The sequence below is a fragment of the Oncorhynchus masou genome, chromosome 10 (genome assembly GCF_036934945.1).
Source record: "Oncorhynchus masou masou isolate Uvic2021 chromosome 10, UVic_Omas_1.1, whole genome shotgun sequence".
NCBI lineage: Eukaryota > Metazoa > Chordata > Actinopteri > Salmoniformes > Salmonidae > Oncorhynchus > Oncorhynchus masou.
In genome coordinates, this window is record NC_088221.1 from 32,852,883 (window position 1) to 32,872,418 (window position 19,536).

Consider the following 19,536-nt stretch of genomic DNA (forward strand, 5'->3'; position numbering starts at 1 on the left):
CCAACAACGATCGTTACACTCACTCTCAATTCATTTTTCCTAAATTACTCTCATCTGCTCTTGTCACCTCCTTCTCAAGCCACATTGGAGAAGAAAATCCAAGGTCCCTCACCTCTGACCTTCTCCTCAAATGAGTTTTGAGAAGGCAAGAAGGGGAATCAGGGAAATCAAAGTTGTCTGTTATGTACTGTATATTTTTATGTGAAACTTTTGTATCATGCCTTAATTTCCATTGTGGGCCTACAAACAGTCAAACAGTTGGACACACCTAATCATTGAAGGGTTTCTTTATTTTTACTATTTTCTACATTGTAAAATAGTGAAGACATCAAAACTATGAAATAACACATATGGAATCATGTAGTAACCAAAAAAGTGTTAAACAAATCAAAATATATTTTATATTTGAGATTCTTCAAAGTAGCCACCCTTTGCCTTGATGACAGCTTTGCACACTGTTGGCATTCTCTCAACCAGCTTCACCTGGAATGCTTTTCCAACAGTCTTGAAGGAGTTCCCACATATGCAGAGCACTTGTTGGATGCTTTTCCTTCACTCTGCAGTCCAACTCATCCCAAACCATCTCAAGTGGGTTGAGGTCGGGTGATTGTGAAGGCCAGGTCATTTGATGCAGCACTCCATCACTCTCCTTGGTCAAATAGCCCTTACACAGTCTGGTGGTGTGTTTTGAGTTGAAAAACAAATGATAGTCCCACTAAGCGCAAACCAGATGGGATGGCGTATTGCTGCAAAATTCTGTGGTAACCATGCTGGTTAAGTGTGCTCTGATTTATAAATAAATTGCTGACAGTATCACCAGCAAAGTACCTGCACACCTCCTCCTCCATGCTTCACGGTGAGAACCACGGTGAGAACCACACATGCGGAAATCATCCGTTCACCTACTCTACGTCTCACAAAGACACGCTGGTTGGAACCAAAAATCTCTCATTTGGACTCATCAAACCAAAGGACAGATTTCTACCAGTCTAATGTCCATTTCTAATGTTTCTTGACCCAAGCCAGTCTCTTATTCTTATTGGTGTCCTTTAGTAGTGGTTTCTTTGCAGCAATTCGACCATGGAGGCCTGATTCACACAGTCTGCTCTGAACAGTTGATGTTGAGATGCGTCTGTTACTTGAATGTTTATGAAGCATTTATTTGGGTTGCAATTTCTGAGGCTGAATTTCTCCTCTGCAGCAGAGGTAACTTGATGGTTTTTGCGACTGCACTTGAAACGTTCAAAGTTCTTGACATTTTCTAGATTGATTGACCTTCGTATCTTCAAATAATGATGAACTGTCATTTCTTTTGTCTTATTTGAGCTGTTCTTTCTGTAATATAGACTTGGTCTTTTACCAAATACGGCTGTCTTCTATATACCACCCCTACCTTGTCACAACACAACTGATTGACTCACAAGCATTAAGAAGGAAAGAAATAGAAACTGGAAACCATATATCCCGAGGCTGCATTTATTGTAGCTGGGGATTTTAACAAAGCTAATCTGAGAACAAGGCTTCCTAAATTATATCAGCATATTGAATGCGCGACACGAACTGGTAGCATTCTGGACCACTGCTACTCTAACTTCCACGATGCACACAAAGCCCTCCCACACCCTCCCTTTGGCAAATCTGACCGCAACTCCATTTTGTTCAGCCTATAGACAGAAACTAAAATAGGAAATGCCTGTGCTCAGGTATAGCCAACGCTGATCTGACCAATTGCTTCGATCATGTGGACTGTGATATGTTCCGGGTAGCCTCAGACAACAACATTGACGTTTATTAGCATGTGCATTGGTGATGATGTACCCATTGTGACTATTAAAACCTTCCCTAACCAGAAATTGTGGATTGAGCATTCGAACAAAACTGAAAGCGCGAACCACCACTTTTAATCATGGCAAGGTAACTGGAAACATGACCGAATACAAACCGTGTAGCTATTCCCTCTGCAAGGCAATCAAACAATCAAAGTGTCAGTATAAGGGTGGGAGGTAGCCTAGTGGTTAGCGCGTTGGACTAGTAACCGAAAGGTTGCAACATTGAATCCCCGAGCAGACAAGGTAAAAATAAACTGTCGTTCTGCCGCTGAACAAGGTGGTTAACCCACTGTTCCTAAGCCGTCATTGAAAATAAATATTTGTTCTTAACTGACTCGCCTAGTAAAATAAATAAAAACAAGAGACAAAGTAGAGTTGCATTTCAACGGCACAAACACGAGACGTATGTGGCAGGGTCTACAGTAAATCATGGATTACAAAAAGAAAACCCGCCACGGACATCAAAATCTTGCTCCCAGACAAATTAAACAACTTCTTTGCTCGCTTTGAGGACAATACGGTGCCACTGATACGGCCCTCTACCAAAGCCTGTAGGCTTTTCCTTCACCGTCGCCAACGTGAGTAAAACATTTAAAAGTGTTAACCCTCGCAAGGCTGCTGACCCAGACGGCATCCCTAGCTGAGCCCTCAGAGCTTGCGCAGACCAATCCCTATCCCAGTCTGATGTGCCCACATGCTTCAAGATGGCCACCATTGTTGCTGTTCCCAAGAAAGCTAAGGTAACTGAACTATATGACTATCACCCCGTAGCACTCCCTTCTGTTATCATGATGTGCTTTGAGAGACTAGTCAAGGATCATATCACCTCCACCCTACCTGATACCCTTGACGCAGTCCAATTTGCTTGCCATCCAAATAGGTCCACAGACGACGCAATCGCCATCACACTGCACACTGCCTTATCCCATCTGGACAAGAGGAATACCTATGTAAGAAGGCTGTTCATTGACTACAGCTCAGTATTTAACACCATAGTACCCTTCAGACCCTGGGTCTTGACCCCGCCCTGTGCAACTGGGTCCTGGACTTGCTGGCGGGCCGCCCCCAGGTGGTAAGGGTAGGACACAACATCTCCACCCCGCTGATCCTCAACACTGGGGCCCCACAAGGGTGTGTTCTTGGCCCTCTCCTGTTCTCCCATGACTGCGTGGCCATGCCCGCCTCCAACTCAATTATCAAGTTTGCAGACGACACTACAGTGGTAGGCTGGATTACCAACAATGAGGAGACGGCCTACAGGGAGGAGGTGAGGGCCCTCGGAGTGTGGTGTCAGGAAAATAACCTCTCACTCAATGTCAACAAAACAAAGGATATGATTGTGGACTTCAGGAAACAGCAAAGGGATCATCCCCCCATCCACATCGACGTTACAGGAGCAGAGAAGATGGAAAGTTTTAAGTTCCTAGGCATACACATCACGGACAAACTGAAATGGTCCACCCACACAGACAGCGTGGTGAAAAAGGCACAACAGCGTCTCTTCAACCTCAGGAGGCTGAAGAAATTTGGCTTGTCACCTAAAACACTCACAAACTTTTATCACCGCCTGGTACGGCAACTGCTCTGCCCACAGCTGCAAGGCTCTCCAGAAGGCAGTGCGGTCTGCACAACACATCACCGGGGGCAAACTACCTGCCCTCCCGGACACCTACACCACCCGATGTCACAGGAAGGCCCAAAAGATCATCAAGGACAACAACCACCCGAGCCACTGCCTGTTCACCCCGCTATCATCCTGAAGGTGAGGCCAGTAGAGGTGCATCAAAGCTGGGACCAAGAGACTGAAAAGCAGATTCTATCTCAAGGCCATCAGACTTTTAAACAGCCATCACTAACATAGAGTGGATGCTGCCAACATACAGACTAAAATATCTGGCCATAAATGTAATAAATGGATTTATTAAAGGTATCACTAGTCACTTTAAATAACGCCACTTTAATAATGTCTACATATCCTACATTACTCAGATCATATGTACAGTATATACTCTATTCTATACCATCTACTGCATCTTGCCTATGCTGTACGGCCATCGCTCATTCATATATTTTCATGGACATATTCTTATTCATCCATTTACTTTTGTGTGTAAAAGGTAGTCGTTTTTGAATTTGTTAGATTACTGCACTGTCGGAACTAGAAGCATAAGCATTTCGCTACACTCGCATTAACATCTGCTAACCATGTGTATGTGACCAATAAAAGCATGATTTAATTTGAAATTGCACAAATACCATTTTAAAAAGGTACACCTGTTAATTAAAATGCATTCCAGGTCATTAGCTCATGAAGCTGGTTGAGAGAATGCCAAGAGTGTGCAAAGCTGTCATCAAGGCAAAGGTTGGCTACTTTGAAGAATCTCAAATATAAAATATATATTTGTTGAACACTTTTTTGGTTACTACATGATTCCATGTGTTATTTCATAGTTATTTAATCATTTTGATGTCTTCACTATTAGTCTAGATTGTAGAAAATAGTAAAAATAAAGAAAAACCCTGGAATGAGTAGGTGTGTTCAAACTTTTGACTGGTGCTGTATAAAGTTGTATTGAAATAAAGGAAAAACAAATCCGGAAAGATCCCAGTACTTACAGCTCCTTGGTTGATGTAGACATGGACTCGTCCCTCCTCTCTCGTGGTGCTGTACATGGGAGCTCCTACCAGTAGATCAGACAGGCCATCTCCATTCAGGTCCACGGCACACACACTGGCACCAAAATACGAGCCCAGCTACAGTATAGGAGAAGCAGGTTTTATGTCTATATAGTCAATCACATCAACCAAATGTATTTTTAAAGCCATTTTTGACATCAGCAGTTGGCACAGAGTGTTTTTGCAGTGAGGAGGTGTGATCTAGTTCTGTGTCAAAATTAAGACATTAAGAAGTGAGATATTAAAGACTGGTTTCCCAGACACAGATTAAACCCGGTCCTAGACTAAAGAGCATGCCCAATGGAGATTGGTCCCGCATTGGTAGAGCAAGGTGCTTACACTGCGAGGGTTCCCACGGGGGACCAGTACGTGGGATAATATATGTACTCACTAATGTAAGTCGCTCTGGATAAGAGTGTCTGCTTAATGACTCCAATGTGACTACTAATTTTCACCTTGCTTCCCTTGACTTCACTGATGATCTTCAGCATGTTTTCTTCAGCTCTGAATAGGTAGGCCTGGAGAAGAGGAGAAACAAGACCTGGTCACATCAGGACCTAAAGCCAACTAAGGATGAATATACAGGTGGTAAAATGCATACACTACTAAGATTGTATCACAATACCCACATAGACATCACCTGCTTTCTACTGATGAAATATATTTAATCTATCATATTAACACTCCTGTGGGGGATGCATTTGGTTAGGCCATTAAGAATTGGCAACTTGTACAGTAAAAAAACATGGAAATAACAATTCATTCATAAAATGTGCACTGAATTGCCACATGACATAATGATTCCCCACTTCCTCTTTCTGCAGATAGATACATTTACATTAGTTTAGCAGACATACCAACTTATACATATAGCAGAAGCAGCGGTAACTACAGTAACTACGGTAACTACTATGTCAATCTATCACTCATATACAGTTACTTGCCCACATAGTATCTACCTTGATTGAATGCAGTGATTGTGTCACTCTGGAAAAAGAGCTTCTGCTAAATTACTTAAATATAAATATATTAACAACCAAATACTTTCAGCTAATTCAGAATAAAGGCCTTTAGTGACATCAATCAACAGAGGTCCAATCATCACAACATCTTACTAATGTAATTGACAGACCAGAGCAGCTAACACATGGTATGTGTCTCCCACATGTCACCCCCATAGCGCTCTGGTCAAAAGTAGTACACTATAGGGAATAGGGTGCCATGGTCTTTTTCAGCAACACAAATGTCATACATTTCACCAGCAGAAGGAGGAATGCCCGATTCATCATATATTTTACATCAGCCTGGATGGTGATTTAAACACAAATACTGCATTGTACTTACCACTTTACTACCCCCTGCTTGTCAGTTCATACAAAACGAGCCGATACATGTGCAAGTGTTGGTACTGTGCTTCCTATCTACAGGCAGGTGACGGAGTGATGGGGATGGGGGTAAAAGGAAAAACAGGAATTAAATGAACTCTTACTTTACCAGTCTGCCTGTGCTGGGGTGCACCTCCAACAATCTCTGTGGAGTCAGGGTGAAGGAAGTGGCCGGCGCCAACCGAGTAGCCTGGTGATGAAATTAAGGATCTTAACGTTAGTACAACACCAGCACAACTTTAATATAACCGACGAATCAGACTACCAAAGTTGCCTGGCAATGGAAACACATTACAACGTTAAAGCTTCTTTGGGATCGGTGTCCCCTCCACGGGACGTATGAGCTAACGTAGGCTAATGCGATTGGCATGAGGTTGTAAGTAACAAGAATATTTCCCAGGACATAGACATATCTGATATGGTCAGAAAGCTTAAATTCTTGTTAATCTAACTGCACTGTCCAATTTACTGTAGCTATTAGAACTTTTTTTTACATTCTATTTTACCAGTTTATTGTGTTATATTCTCCTACATTCCTTTCACATTTCCACAAACTTCAAAGTGTTTCCTTTCAAATGGTACCAAGAATATACATATCCTTGCTTCAGGGCTTGAGCTACAGGCAGTTAGATTTGGGTATGTCATTTTAGGCAAAAATTGAATGGGCTTATCCTTTTATTAATACAATGTCCGTACAATGTTAGTAAAACCTTAATACAACCTTAGTACAACCTTAGTACAACCAACAACACAGGTAGAACCAGATGGTACTGGTTGAGATAAGCGCAACAGGCCACACTGTGACTGGCTTGATGAGAGAGAACAACATTCCTTTGATAAGAGCTTTAAAAAAGGGTTTACATTACATGACAGGTCTTTCCATGCATAAAAGTATGTTAGAAAAATGTGATTTTTGCCGGCACTAGTTCGGTTAAAAACATTGATATGGATCCCCTTGACAGAGAGACAACATCATTATTTGCAGTAACTACAATTGAGCACATACTGAGCAATGTGTGTGTGTGTGTGTGTGTGTGTGTGTGTGTGTGTGTGTGTGTGTGTGTGTGTGTGTGTGTGTGTGTGTGTGTGTGTGTGTGTGTGTGTGTGTGTGTGTGTGTATGCACCTGACAATCAGCTTCCTGTTCACACACACAGAGCGTGTTCTCTCAACACACAGACACAGAAAAAGCATGCTTCTTCTTCAAATTCCATTACGTTACACTTCACTAACTCACAGCCTCTGCAGAAAAACAAATGAGACGTGTGACAACAAGACAAGTCCTTCTGATTGTCTCCAACCATGTTATTATTAATGTACCTAATGTGCCATATGTTGTATTACATATATGTACCCAGATAACTGCCATAGAGTACAGTGCTGTCGTCATCCACATAGGCAGACAGGACCATACTGGAGGTGTTGTAGACCAGAACAGACCCAGTCCAGTACGATGTCCCAGGGGCTCCCATTATTATCAAGTCCTGAAGAAAAACAACACAAAACATACATTATAGAATGGCAGTTTGTGATGTATGTTTGGGATTTACTGTATGTTTGGGATTTTCTGTACGTGCTTGTAAGTTTGACTTGTATTTCCAGCACAGGCTGTATTACCAGCACAGGCTGTATTACCAGCACAGGCTGTATTACCAGCACAAGCTTCACATAAACTATGGGTCTAAAAAGAATATCTAGATGAATTAATACCTCATTCAGAAAGTTGGATATTCCTGCTTGGCATGATCCGTAGTCTTCACCAAACTTCCGTTGATGATCTGGAAAGAGACACGTCATTTCATTCATCCTCTCAGTGCAGATTAATTACAGGAGAGGCCTTGGTCATGACGAAAAATAAAAACATGCAGACTGCATACTCCCAATCATCTGAGAAGAAGCAATGTTTCAGCACTATGGGGTTATCTAGACAAGTCTCACAACAAGAAAAAGGTAGTTTTACAGGTACGAAACAGAAAGACGTTGTACCTTTATAGCATGGGATAAGTGGTTGAGACTGTTTGAGGTCAGCTTCGTATCTGTAGCAGACACCATGAGGTAGCTTGTTCTGGTTGTCTTTCCTGGAATAGAACACGTTCTTCCAACGATGCCCACATGCCTGTGGAACGAGAAGCAGCACAGATGTTCTGGATGAAATGCAACTGCTTGAGCAACAATGTAATAATCTACACACAAAAAATGTCAACTCGATGGTTCTTCTAACGAGGGACATAATGCAAGCCCTGTCCAGCAGCTACACTACATGACTGAAAGTATGTGGACACCTGCTCGTCGATCATATCATTCCAAAATCAAGGGCATTAATATGGAGTTGCCCCCCCCCCCCCCACACACACACCTTGGTGGTGCTATTATAGCCTTCAATCTGCTAGGAAGGCTTTTCACTAGATGTTGGAACATTGCTGGACTTGCTTCCATTCAGTCACAAGAACATTAGTGCGGTTGGGCACTGCACTGATGTTGGGCAAACAATTTCTGAATGAACCTCCCTTTGTGCACAGGGGCATTGTCTTGCTGAAACAGGAAAGGGCCTTCCCCAAACTGTTGCCACAAAGTTGGAATCACAGAATCGTCTAGAATGTCATTGTATGCTGTAGCGTTCCAGTTCTTCACTGGAACTAATGGGCCTAACTCGAACCATGAAAAACAGCCCCAGACCATTATTCACAATTGGCACTATGCATTGGGGCAGGTAGTGTTCTTCTGACATCCGCCAAACCCAGATTCGTCTGTTGGACTGCCAGATGGTGAAGCGTGATTCATCACTCCAGAGAGCATGTTTCCACTGCTCCAGAGTCCAATGACGGCGAGCTTTACACCACTCCAGCCGACACTTGGCATTGCGCATGGTGATCTTTGGCTTCCGTGTGGCTGCCTGGCCATGGAAACCCATTTCATGAAGCTCCCGACGAACAGTTCTTGTGCTGACGTTGCTTCCAGAGGCCGTTCTCCTGCCAATGTCTGTCTATGGAGATTGCATGGCTGTGTGAACTATTTTTATAAAACTGTCAGCAACAGATGTGGCTGAAATAGCAGAATCCACTAATTTGAAGGGTGTCCACATACTTATGAATATATATAGTGTAGTTTCCAAAATAACGTTCACCAACAATAGACTATAGGGCTAAACAAAGCATGTACATGTTGTGGGTCTTCTAACTAGTGACATAGGTTTGATAGGGTTGCAAATGATGCTAGCTTTTTTTCTTATTTCAACTAAATTCACCAGATGTTGCCTATCATCATTTGATTTAGGTCTCAGAATGGGCACAAAGACTGTATACGACTGTACAGTTACATATCAATATATGGCCATCACTGGACTATCGAGAATGGGTTGTAACATTTGTGTACCCCTACTGGGACTAAATGACATACCAATACATGGCCATCACTGTAATGAAAATTGTGATAGCTGCTGCTGTAAAGGGGGCTTTATAAATCAATCTGATTGATTGAGTGACTTAACATACCAATACATGGCCATCACTAGGCTGTCTAGACAGGCTGACTCCGAGCCACTGGTTGTCACTTTCAGAGAAGCAAGTCTTCCCACAACTGTCCACACCTGTAGTACACACACACACCACATGTAGAGAAAGTGAGAGAGAGAACAAGAGCAAGATATGAGAAGTTGCCATAACCAGTATTATTGCCTTATAAACATATTATGTTTTCTTATAATCCAATGTCAGTGAACAAATACCCCAAACCACCTTGGTCAAATAAACAGAACTACTTCATTTTTATCATGGAGGTCCCACATTGTTTCTTTGTAAAGTTGAGTGGATATGCAATACATCAATATACAAACCCGTTGATATTTGCTGACATTCTCTATTGCCTGAGAAGTTGCACTTATAAATTGCTCCTGGTTTTATAAGGGTTGGATCGAATGTTGAATTCGCAACTGGAGCTCCGACTATTAACCTATAACAGATAATTATGGAAATCATCACCAGCCAACCATTCACTAACGTTATAGTTTTACACACATCAATATCCCAACTGTGTGATTTAAAAAAAAAAAAATATATATATATATATACATTTCACACTCAAAAAGCTGTCAAACGGTAACTGGACAGCCTAAATGGGCAGTTACTGGTCAAAGTTCATTGTGTTCATTGACTCCCTAATTAACATGTATCACACAGTTTCAATTTGAAGAACCCCTAAAGGATTTCCCAGGAAACGTTTATTCTTAGAGTATAATACATGTGTGTAGCCTATTCGATTAGTGTTTTATGACTAAAGTTTAAAAAAAATAAGCCTACAAAATGTTGTAATCGCTTACCATGTGTGTTGCTTGTTCTTATGTAACAACACAGAATATCCAAATAAAGATCCATTTGGGCCACTGAAACTAACCGGGTGGTCTACATCCAAATTGTAACAGTCAGTGAGACTACAGCACCAAGCGAGAAGAAAGGTCCAACAGCAATAAAGATTCACCGGCTTCTTTCGCTCCATTTAAAAAAAAACAATAAAACACAAACTTTTCCAACACGAAGAGACTTCAATTGATGGCAGAGGGAAACAAAAGAAAGGTCAAACTTTTCGATGATTAAAAGTCAGGATAACAGCGAAAAGTTGTACATAACGATAACAATATTAGCACGGCAGTTGAATAGAGACTGAACACTCAACTCTTGTAGCGAGCTGCCTGAGTCCGTAGGTCTGCTGTGCTCATGGCTAAATTCCGTCACGTGGAAGTTCTCAGCTTTGAACCTCTGGTGGGCGGCGAGCACATGCTGCTCCCCAAACTCACAGCGCTGAACCCTCCTACCTACACATCAGTCAAACTAAGAGAAATATGTGTTCCCTGGAATTAACATTACAGTGAAACGTTTCAGTGACATTACGTTGAATCAAATCCACACTTTACAGTTAACTGCCAAAATAAAGGAAACAGCAATATAACGTGACGTTGGACCACCTGAGCCACGAGAACAGCTTCAATGAGCCTTGGCATACATTCTACAAATGTCTGGAACTCCATTTGCGGGATGCAACACAAATCTTCCACAAGAAATGCCATAATTTGGGATTTTGTTGATGGTGATGGAAAACTCTGTCTCAGGCACTGCTCCAGAATCTCCCACATGTGTTCAATTTGGTTGAGACCTGGTGACTAACTGACTGATGCAGGCGTGCACACACCCATTAACACTCAAACACACACACACGCACATACACTCCACCTTTAGTCCTTTGAGACCCCTCTTTCAAAGTCACTGAGATCTCTTCTTCTAGCCATGGTAGCAACTGGGATTTTTTTTATACATGACCCTAAGCAGGAACCACACCTGTGTGGAAGCACCTGCTTTCAATATACTGTACTTTGTATCCCTCATTTACTCATTTACTGTTTTCTTTATTTTGTCAGGTGCATGTAGATGCTGCTGAAATTGATTGTTGGCTATATATGGCTGGGCTACTATATATTTCTGATGCTGTCATTTTGTGCCAGAATAATGCTCAAGTCTAATTTGCTTTTTGTAATAGGTGAGGGAATAGAAAAAGTAACACATACAAAACATAGACTTTATCTTTCTGACAAGGTTCATTGTATATAGCCAAGTTAACTTGACTTATTGTGTATTTATTCCTTGTGTCATTATTTTTCTATGATTTATCTATCGTTTCTCTCTGCATTGTTGTGCAAGGCCATAAGTAAGCATTTCACTGTTAGTCTACACCTGTCGTTTACCAAGCATGTGACAAATAACATTTCATTTCATAAAGTTAATTAAGAAGGAATGGAATTAGGCTATTGATATTTTATGTTTTGAAACAAATTAATATGGACCATGATTGAGTGTCAGGAAACAGGGAATGTTATCCTACGGGGCGAGACCGTCTGGAATGTCTGTCTACGATATTTTCCCATATTGGTCCGTCCGGAACATGATGTGAATTTAGCGTCTGTGTCCATTAATTTCTATACATCATTATTTGCAGTAACTACAACTGATCTAATATTGAGCAACAGTGTATGTGTGTTTTCTTCGTGCGCTAATAATCTCCTGCAACCAACCAGGTTGTCACGCCTTGGTCTTAGTATTTTGTGTTTTAGTTAATTAGTTGGTCAGGCCAGGGTGTGACATGGGTTTATTGTTTGTTGTATTTCTTAGTGGGTTTTTTTTAGTTATTGGGATTGTGGCTGATTAGGGGTGTGTGTTGCATAGGTTTGGCTGCCTGAGGCGGTTCTCAATCAGAGTCAGATGATTCTCGTTGTCTCTGATTGGGAACCGTATTTAGGTAGCCTGGGTTTCACTTTGTATTTCGTGGGGGATTGTTCTTGTGTTAGTGTTCACCAGACAGGCTGTATAGGTTTTTCACGTTCCGTTTGTTGTTTTTTTGTATTTATAAGTTATTTCGTGTATCGTCATTTGTTCCATTAAAGAACATGAGTAACCAACACGCTGCATTTCGGTCCGACGCTCTTTCGACAAACGAAGAACGACGTTACACAGGTATTATTCCCACGGTGTAGGCCTAAATGAACCATGCGGAGCCAGTCTCTTACCAGTGGTCTGCTGGGACAATTGCCTGTTCAGTTATATTAGGTGGAGAATAGAGGGAGGGTTTGTCCACTTGGGTGAATGGTGGTGGTGAAAACCTGTGTTTCGTGAGAGAGACCACATACAAGTTGACACAACAAAGCAAATATTTGTTGTTGTGCTCTTTGGCTTATAATGTGGTGTTTTCCTAACAGAAGTCATGGAAATAGCAAATAAAGTAAAGAGAAGAAAAGAGAAGAGAGAGGAAAAGAAGGAAGGAGGTAGCAGATCTAAGTGTAATGGAACTTGATTCATGTCCTATTGCCAAAGCCTCAGAGGTCGATGGCCGTGCAGGGACAGACATTAGTGACTAAATAAAACCCAGTGTGCTTATGCTGGAGACTTCATGTTCCACCCAGTGTTGTGTTCAGACCACCTAAAGCGAGACCGAGTTAAGACTGGAGCAAATCGAGTCAAGACCAAGACTGGAGGTGGGGGCGAGACTGAGTCAAGACCAAGACCGGGAGTGGGGCGAGGGCTGAGAGTCTGAGTCAAGACCATGATTGTGATTGTGTCAGATCGGCACCCTAAGAAGAGCTACCAAAAGTACAGTACTGTGTTAATATTTCAGAAGAACATATGGAATCCATAGCCATTCATAATGGTTAAAAAATGCATACTGTGGACAAATAGAGAGCTCCTCTACAAATGATTAAACTAGTCTAAATCAAAGGCTTAGACTCAAGAGGCTGTTTTGAATTCTGCGCTGTACTACTAGTTTGCTTTCAATCAAATTTTCCTCACATATGACACCTCCAAGATCAGTGAATAGACGTTGGCATTCATAACATATAACGCAATAAAGCACATCTCTGTCTTTTCAAAGACGTACTTAACATTTCACATTCATGGCTGTCTCATGACTGAGACAAAGTAATGTCTTTCAGATTCATGAGGTAGTGTCCTGGAATGCATTTCAATTAACAGGTGGGCCTTGTTAAAAGTTCATTAGTGGAATTTCTTTCCTTCTTAATACGTGTGAGCCAATCAGTTGTGTTGTGACAAGGTAGGATTGGTATACAGAAGATAGCCCTATTTGGTAAAATACCAAGTCCATATTTTTGCAAGAACAGCTCAAATAAGCAAAGAAGAATGGTAGTCCATCTTTGCTTTAAGACATGAAGATGTGTCAATCCAGAAAATTTCAAGAACTTTGAAAGTTTCTTTAAGTGCAGTCACAAAAACCATCAAGCGCTATAATGAAACTGGATCTCATGAGGACCACCACAGGAAAGGGAGACCCAGATGTTACCTCTGCTGCAGAGGATAAGTTCATTAGAGTTACCAGCCTCAGAGATTAGCAATTAACTGCACCTCAGATTGCAGCCCAAATAAATGCTTCACAGAGTTCAAGTAACAGACACTTCTCAAGATCAACTGGTCAGAGGAGACTGCGTGAATCAGGCGTTCATGGTTGAATTGCTGCAAAGAAACCACTACTAAAGGACACCAATAATGAGAAGAAACTTGTTTGGGCCAAGAAACCCGAGCAATGGACATTAGTCATACAGAGACACTAATGTACTTGTCCTCTTGCTCAGTTGTGCACCGGGGCCTTCCATTTCTCTTTCTATTCTGGTTAGAGCCAGTTTGCGCTGTTCTGTGAAGGGAGTCATACACAGCGTTATACCAGATCTTCAGTTTCTTGGCAATTTCTCGCATAGAATAGCCTTAATTTCTCAGAACAAGAATAGACTGATGAGTTTCAGAAGAAAGTGTCACGTTCTGACCTTTATTTCCTTTGTTTTGTATTTATTTAGTATGGTCAGGGTGTGAGTTGGGTGGGCAGTCTATGTTTGTTTTTCTATGTTTTGGGGTATTTCTATGTTTCGGCCTAGTATGGTTCTCAATCAGAGGCAGGTGTCATTAGTTGTCTCTGATTGAGAATCATACTTAGGTAGCTTGGGTTTCACTGTGTGTTTGTGGGTGATTGTTCCTGTCTCTGTGTTTTGCACCAGATAGGGCTGTTTTTTGGTTTTCCACGTTTATTGTTTTGTAGTGGTCATGTTTATCTGTTTTTATTAAACATGAATCAATATAACCACGCTGCGTTTTGGTCCTCCTCTACTTCACCACAGGAAAACCCTGACAGAAAGTGATTTGTTTCCAACTATTTTGAGCCTGTAATCGAACCCACAAATGCTGATGCTCCAGATACTCAACTAGTCTAAAGGAGGCCAGTTTTATTGCTTCTTTAATCAGAATCACAATTTTCAGCTGTGCTAACACAATTGCAAAAGGGTTTTCTAATGATCAATTAGCATTTTAAAATTATAAACCTGGATTAGCTAACACAACGTGCCATTGAAACACAGGAGTGATGGTTGCTGATAATGGGCCTCTGTACGCCTATGTAGATATTCCATTAAAAATCAGCCGTTTCCAGCTACAATGGTCATTTACAACATTAACAATGTCTACACTGTATTTCAGACAAATTTGATGTTATTTTAATGGACAAAAAATGTGCTTTCTTTAAAAAACAAGGACATTTCTAAGTGACCCCAAACATTTGAACAGTAGTGTATATACATTCTATTTTTGATTATTCACTGGTGCTGCAGCACTCTCAGCACCCCTACTTTCCGTGACTATGCCTCTCACTACTTCCCCCCCTCTCCCCATCTCTCTCTCTCTGTTAATATTTGTTTATGTGTGTGATGACTTTGCATGTCTTTCTCCTCCCTTATCCCATCACCATTAGTTAATATTCTCTGAAGTTTCCTGAGTACCAATGAAATCATAAACAAAACAAAAGCCTTGTTACATCCCGCTGTCCTCAATATTGGGAAAACCTTCATACGGATCTCCTCCAGGTCTCCTCTGTAACTCTGTAGAGGAAATGTCATCATGTAAACAAACAATGGACCCCACTGTATAGTTTCTCTAATCAGATGTAATTGAGTTGATTTGTGGAAACTACCCATGGGGTACGTCAAGGGACAAGTGAGGGACATCGTTAGCTTGGCCATTGAACAAACAAAACTTCACGTGTGGCCAGCCCATGGATGTGCTAATGCATTGTGTATGGAGCATATGACTGGGATAGGAGTGGAACAGGGAGGGACATAAATTGCACAAACTGTCCATGCAATGGTTGGACGAACGGTCGGGGGTTCCATATTTTACAAGACACGAGTGAAGATCATCCCATCACTGTAAACAACCCTTCTTGTTGTTGAATATGACATCATGTTTGCTCTTCTTACTCTAATCTCATAGGCGGTTTCTCTCTCTCTCTCTCTCTGTCTGTCTGTCGACAGACAGACAGACAGACAGACAGACAGGAAACTGGAATAAATGGAAAGCTGATTCATGATCTTTTCCAGCAGGCAGATAGACAGTGTCTGCATCCCAAATGGCACCCTAGTCCCTATAATGTGCACTGCATTTGACATCTGGTCAAAAGTAGTGGAATAAATAGGGAATAGGGTGCCATTTGGGACACACACAGTCAGACCTCCCCTACCAGGGGCCTCATCCGCAAGGCTATCTCTGTCGTAACATCCTTAACATGGCCGTATGGTGTGTGTGGGTGTGGCCCGCCCTATGGTCAGGGCTTTCCAGAGAAGACCATCCAGGAACCCTTTCTACACACACACACACACACACACACAATCTAACCTAACACAGCCTAGATTTGAGCATTGTTTTAGCCGTACACCACCAGGCTTCCCTGATCATTTCATAAAAGCAGTTTACGACAATCCTGGCAACTGTAGAGTTACATCCCTGTTTCCTTATTCAGGGATTACTGTCAAGACTGCTCCCGCTCCTTCTCTCTGGTGTTCAAGGGAGCCTGGCTGCCCTTCATTACGCACACCTGTCACCATCATTACGCAAATCTGCACTCATTGGACTCACCTGGACCCCTTCACATCTGTTGATTGCCCCTCCTATATCTGTCTGGTCCTCAGTTTGTTCCCCATGTCAGCATTATTGTCATTTTGTTTTCCCCTGTCCAGACACTGCCCGTATTCTGTTCCTGTCTGTGTTTCATTAAATGTTCACTCCTTGTACTTGCTCCTCGTCTCCAGGATCTGTCCCTACTATTACAAATTAATGACACACATGGCTGTGTTTAAACATTTAACCTAACTGTCTATGTTGTCTGTGTCTAGATATCCTGCTCCCTCAGCTGTCTCCTTTATCTTATCTCGTGTACCTGTGTTTCAGCTACTGCCAGGGAGTTAAAGGGATCTGTTTAAAGCACCAAGCACAGGAAGCATAAAGGTCACTTACATTTTTCCTAAAGAAAGAAAAATCGTCCATTTTTTTTGAAGAAAAAAGACAATTCACAGTTTATGACTGTATGTACCCTTTACAGTATATCCATGTGAGGTTATTTTCTAAAGCCTGGATGTTTAATTGATTAATTCATGTTTAATTTGTCTGGTTATCTGAGATATATGAATACATAAACTGTACTAAACTGTTATACCTATGGCACTATAGCACATAAATGAAGGGTTCTCTTCCCTTCAACACTGATGATCACCTTGAATCACTGTGACATTCCTGATATTGTGGGAAGTGGAACAAAACCAGGGCTATGTTCATTAGGATATGCAATGGAAAATGATTATGAGCATTTCTTGTTGTCAAGTTCAGGTAGTCCCGTCTGGTATCAGTATATTTTCTTCTGTTTCGTTCCTAAATAACATGATACAGGTAATAATTACAGTAGCTGAATGGTCACTAGTTGAATCTCTTACCTCTGTGTATGCCATAGCAGGATGTGGTTATTCTCCTCTACACGGTATGTACCCATGCAACCACCACCCAGGCATTTTTGGCCCAAAGTTTTATCACTACCCTTATTAAAGGAGTTAAATTAAAGGGAGCTCCTGAAGCACTCTCTCTCTCTTACAGTAGTTTGTAATGACTTCGGTCATGAGAGTGCCTGTGTTGGCATTATGTGGTGGCTGGGGAATGCCCACCCAGACTCTCCATGGCATGGTCTCAATAGGTAGGTGAACTCATTATGTAGCAAGTATCCCAGAACCACTGTAAACCATTATGCTCAGACCTTGTATGCCACTGTAAACCATTATGCTCAGACCTTGTATGCCACTGTAAACCATTATACTCAGACCTTGTATGCCACTGTAAACCATTATGCTCAGACCTTGTTTGCCACTGTAAATCATTATACTCAGACCTTGTATGCCACTGTAAACCATTATGCTCAGACCTTGTATGCCAATGTAAACCATTATACTCAGACCTTGTATGCCACTGTAAACCATTATGCTCAGACCTTGTATGCCAATGTAAACCATTATACTCAGACCTTGTATGCCAATGTAAACCATTATACTCGGACCTTGTATGCCACTGTAAACCATTATGCTCAGACCTTGTATGCCAATGTAAACCATTATGCTCAGACCTTGTATGCCAATGTAAACCATTATACTCAGACCTTGTATGCCAATGTAAACCATTATACTCAGACCTTGTATGCCACTGTCAACCATTATACTCAGACCTTGTATGCCACTGTCAACCATTATACTCAGACCTTGTATGCCACTGTAAACCATTATGCTCAGACCTTGTATGCCAATGTAAACCATTATACTCAGACCTTGTATGCCAAAACAAACAACAAACAACACAAATGTAACGGGGAAAGAACATGATCAAGGGAATGCTTTGATGGTTGTATTTGTGACCACCCTGTGTGAAACACTCTATTGATTTAAAACATATGAAGAGTTTATTTCCAAAACGTTATATCCCCCAAAAAAATCACATTTGTGTTTTTAACCAGAAATTATTGCTTATGGGTACATTCATGTGTGTGTGTAAAATATTAAGCTAATTTACCATCTTTTCTGAAAATGGATGTAACACTTGTCATCTGGGGAAGGAGAGGAGGACCAAGGTGCAGTGTGGTAAGTGTTCATATTATTTAATGAAATATGCAACACTAGACAAAACAACAACCACGACAAACAAACAGTCCTGAAAGGTGAAACAAAAAAACTAAACAGGAAACAACCACCCACAAAACACAATGGAAAACAGGCTACCTAAATATGGTTCTCAATCAGGGACAACGATTGACAGCTGCCTCTGATTGAGAACCATACCAGGCCAAACACAGAAATAGAAAATCATAGACAAACTAACATAGACAACCCACCCAACTCACACCATGGCCATACTAAAACAAAAGACAAAACAAAGGAACTAAGGTCAGAACGTGACAATGGATATATAGTGTTTTGGAAAGAAACTCTTAATATTTACTGTTATCCCTCTGTTTGCTTTGAATTTGACAACCCCTCATCAGAAAAATTAGTTTCTCCCATCAAAAGGAAACCATGAAATCCCAATGTTTGTGTGGATAAAGCCAAGAAAATATGAACTATCCCTAATTCCCCAATATGTTCCTCTCCTCCTCTACTCTTCCCCTGGGCTCATCCACATGGTTGTCATATCTATTCGAGACACACACACACACACACACACGGCTCATCCACATGGTTGTCGTATCTATTCGAGACACACACACACACACACCCCTCGAGCTCTATGCACAAGGTTGTGAGAGGCCCTAGTGTCTCTCAGGAGAACCATGATGAGCTGCCTGTGAATTGCACCCAGGGCAGCAGCTCATGACAGGCCCCAGCTGTGGCCAAGGCATGCACTGGTCTCACAGGACCCACTACAAATCTTATAATGGTGCTCTCCAATGGGCCAGGAGGAGAGGGGGTAGAGGCAGGGAGGGGCATGGAGGGGTGGTTCCGCTTCAATGGCAGGCGATGCACTACCTTTTTCCTGGATTTGTATGAAGAGCCACTCCTTAAGAGTAAATACATGACGGAACTAGGGGGGTTCAAGGATAGAGCACTGTCCTGGTCTTTATTTGGGCTGTATATTGGTGTGAAGAAGAAGATCTCTGTCACGTTCTGACCTTAGTTATTTTGTTATGTCTTTGTTTTAGTATGGTCAGGGCATGAGTTGGGTGGGTTGTCTATGTTAGTTTTTCTATGATTAGCTATTTCTGTGTTTGGCCTGGTATAGTTTTCAATCAGAGGGAGCCTGTTTTCTAT

General features: G+C 41.6%; 1 protein-coding gene across 1 annotated transcript in view; it reads right to left on the reverse strand.

The window, feature by feature from the left end:
* LOC135547551 (integrin alpha-4-like) overlaps positions 1-10,619 on the reverse strand; it is a 40,265-nt gene extending 29,646 nt beyond the window's left edge. The window contains exons 1-9 of the mRNA XM_064976654.1: positions 10,204-10,619; positions 9,721-9,836; positions 9,380-9,474; positions 7,875-8,004; positions 7,599-7,666; positions 7,243-7,372; positions 5,995-6,080; positions 4,961-5,023; positions 4,446-4,583 (exon numbers count right to left, since the gene is read on the reverse strand). Coding sequence (XP_064832726.1) covers positions 4,446-4,583; positions 4,961-5,023; positions 5,995-6,080; positions 7,243-7,372; positions 7,599-7,666; positions 7,875-8,004; positions 9,380-9,474; positions 9,721-9,836; positions 10,204-10,379 — 1,002 coding nt within the window. The 5' untranslated portion in view covers positions 10,380-10,619. The remainder of the gene's footprint in view (positions 1-4,445; positions 4,584-4,960; positions 5,024-5,994; positions 6,081-7,242; positions 7,373-7,598; positions 7,667-7,874; positions 8,005-9,379; positions 9,475-9,720; positions 9,837-10,203) is intronic.
* Between the last annotated feature and the right edge of the window lie 8,917 nt (positions 10,620-19,536).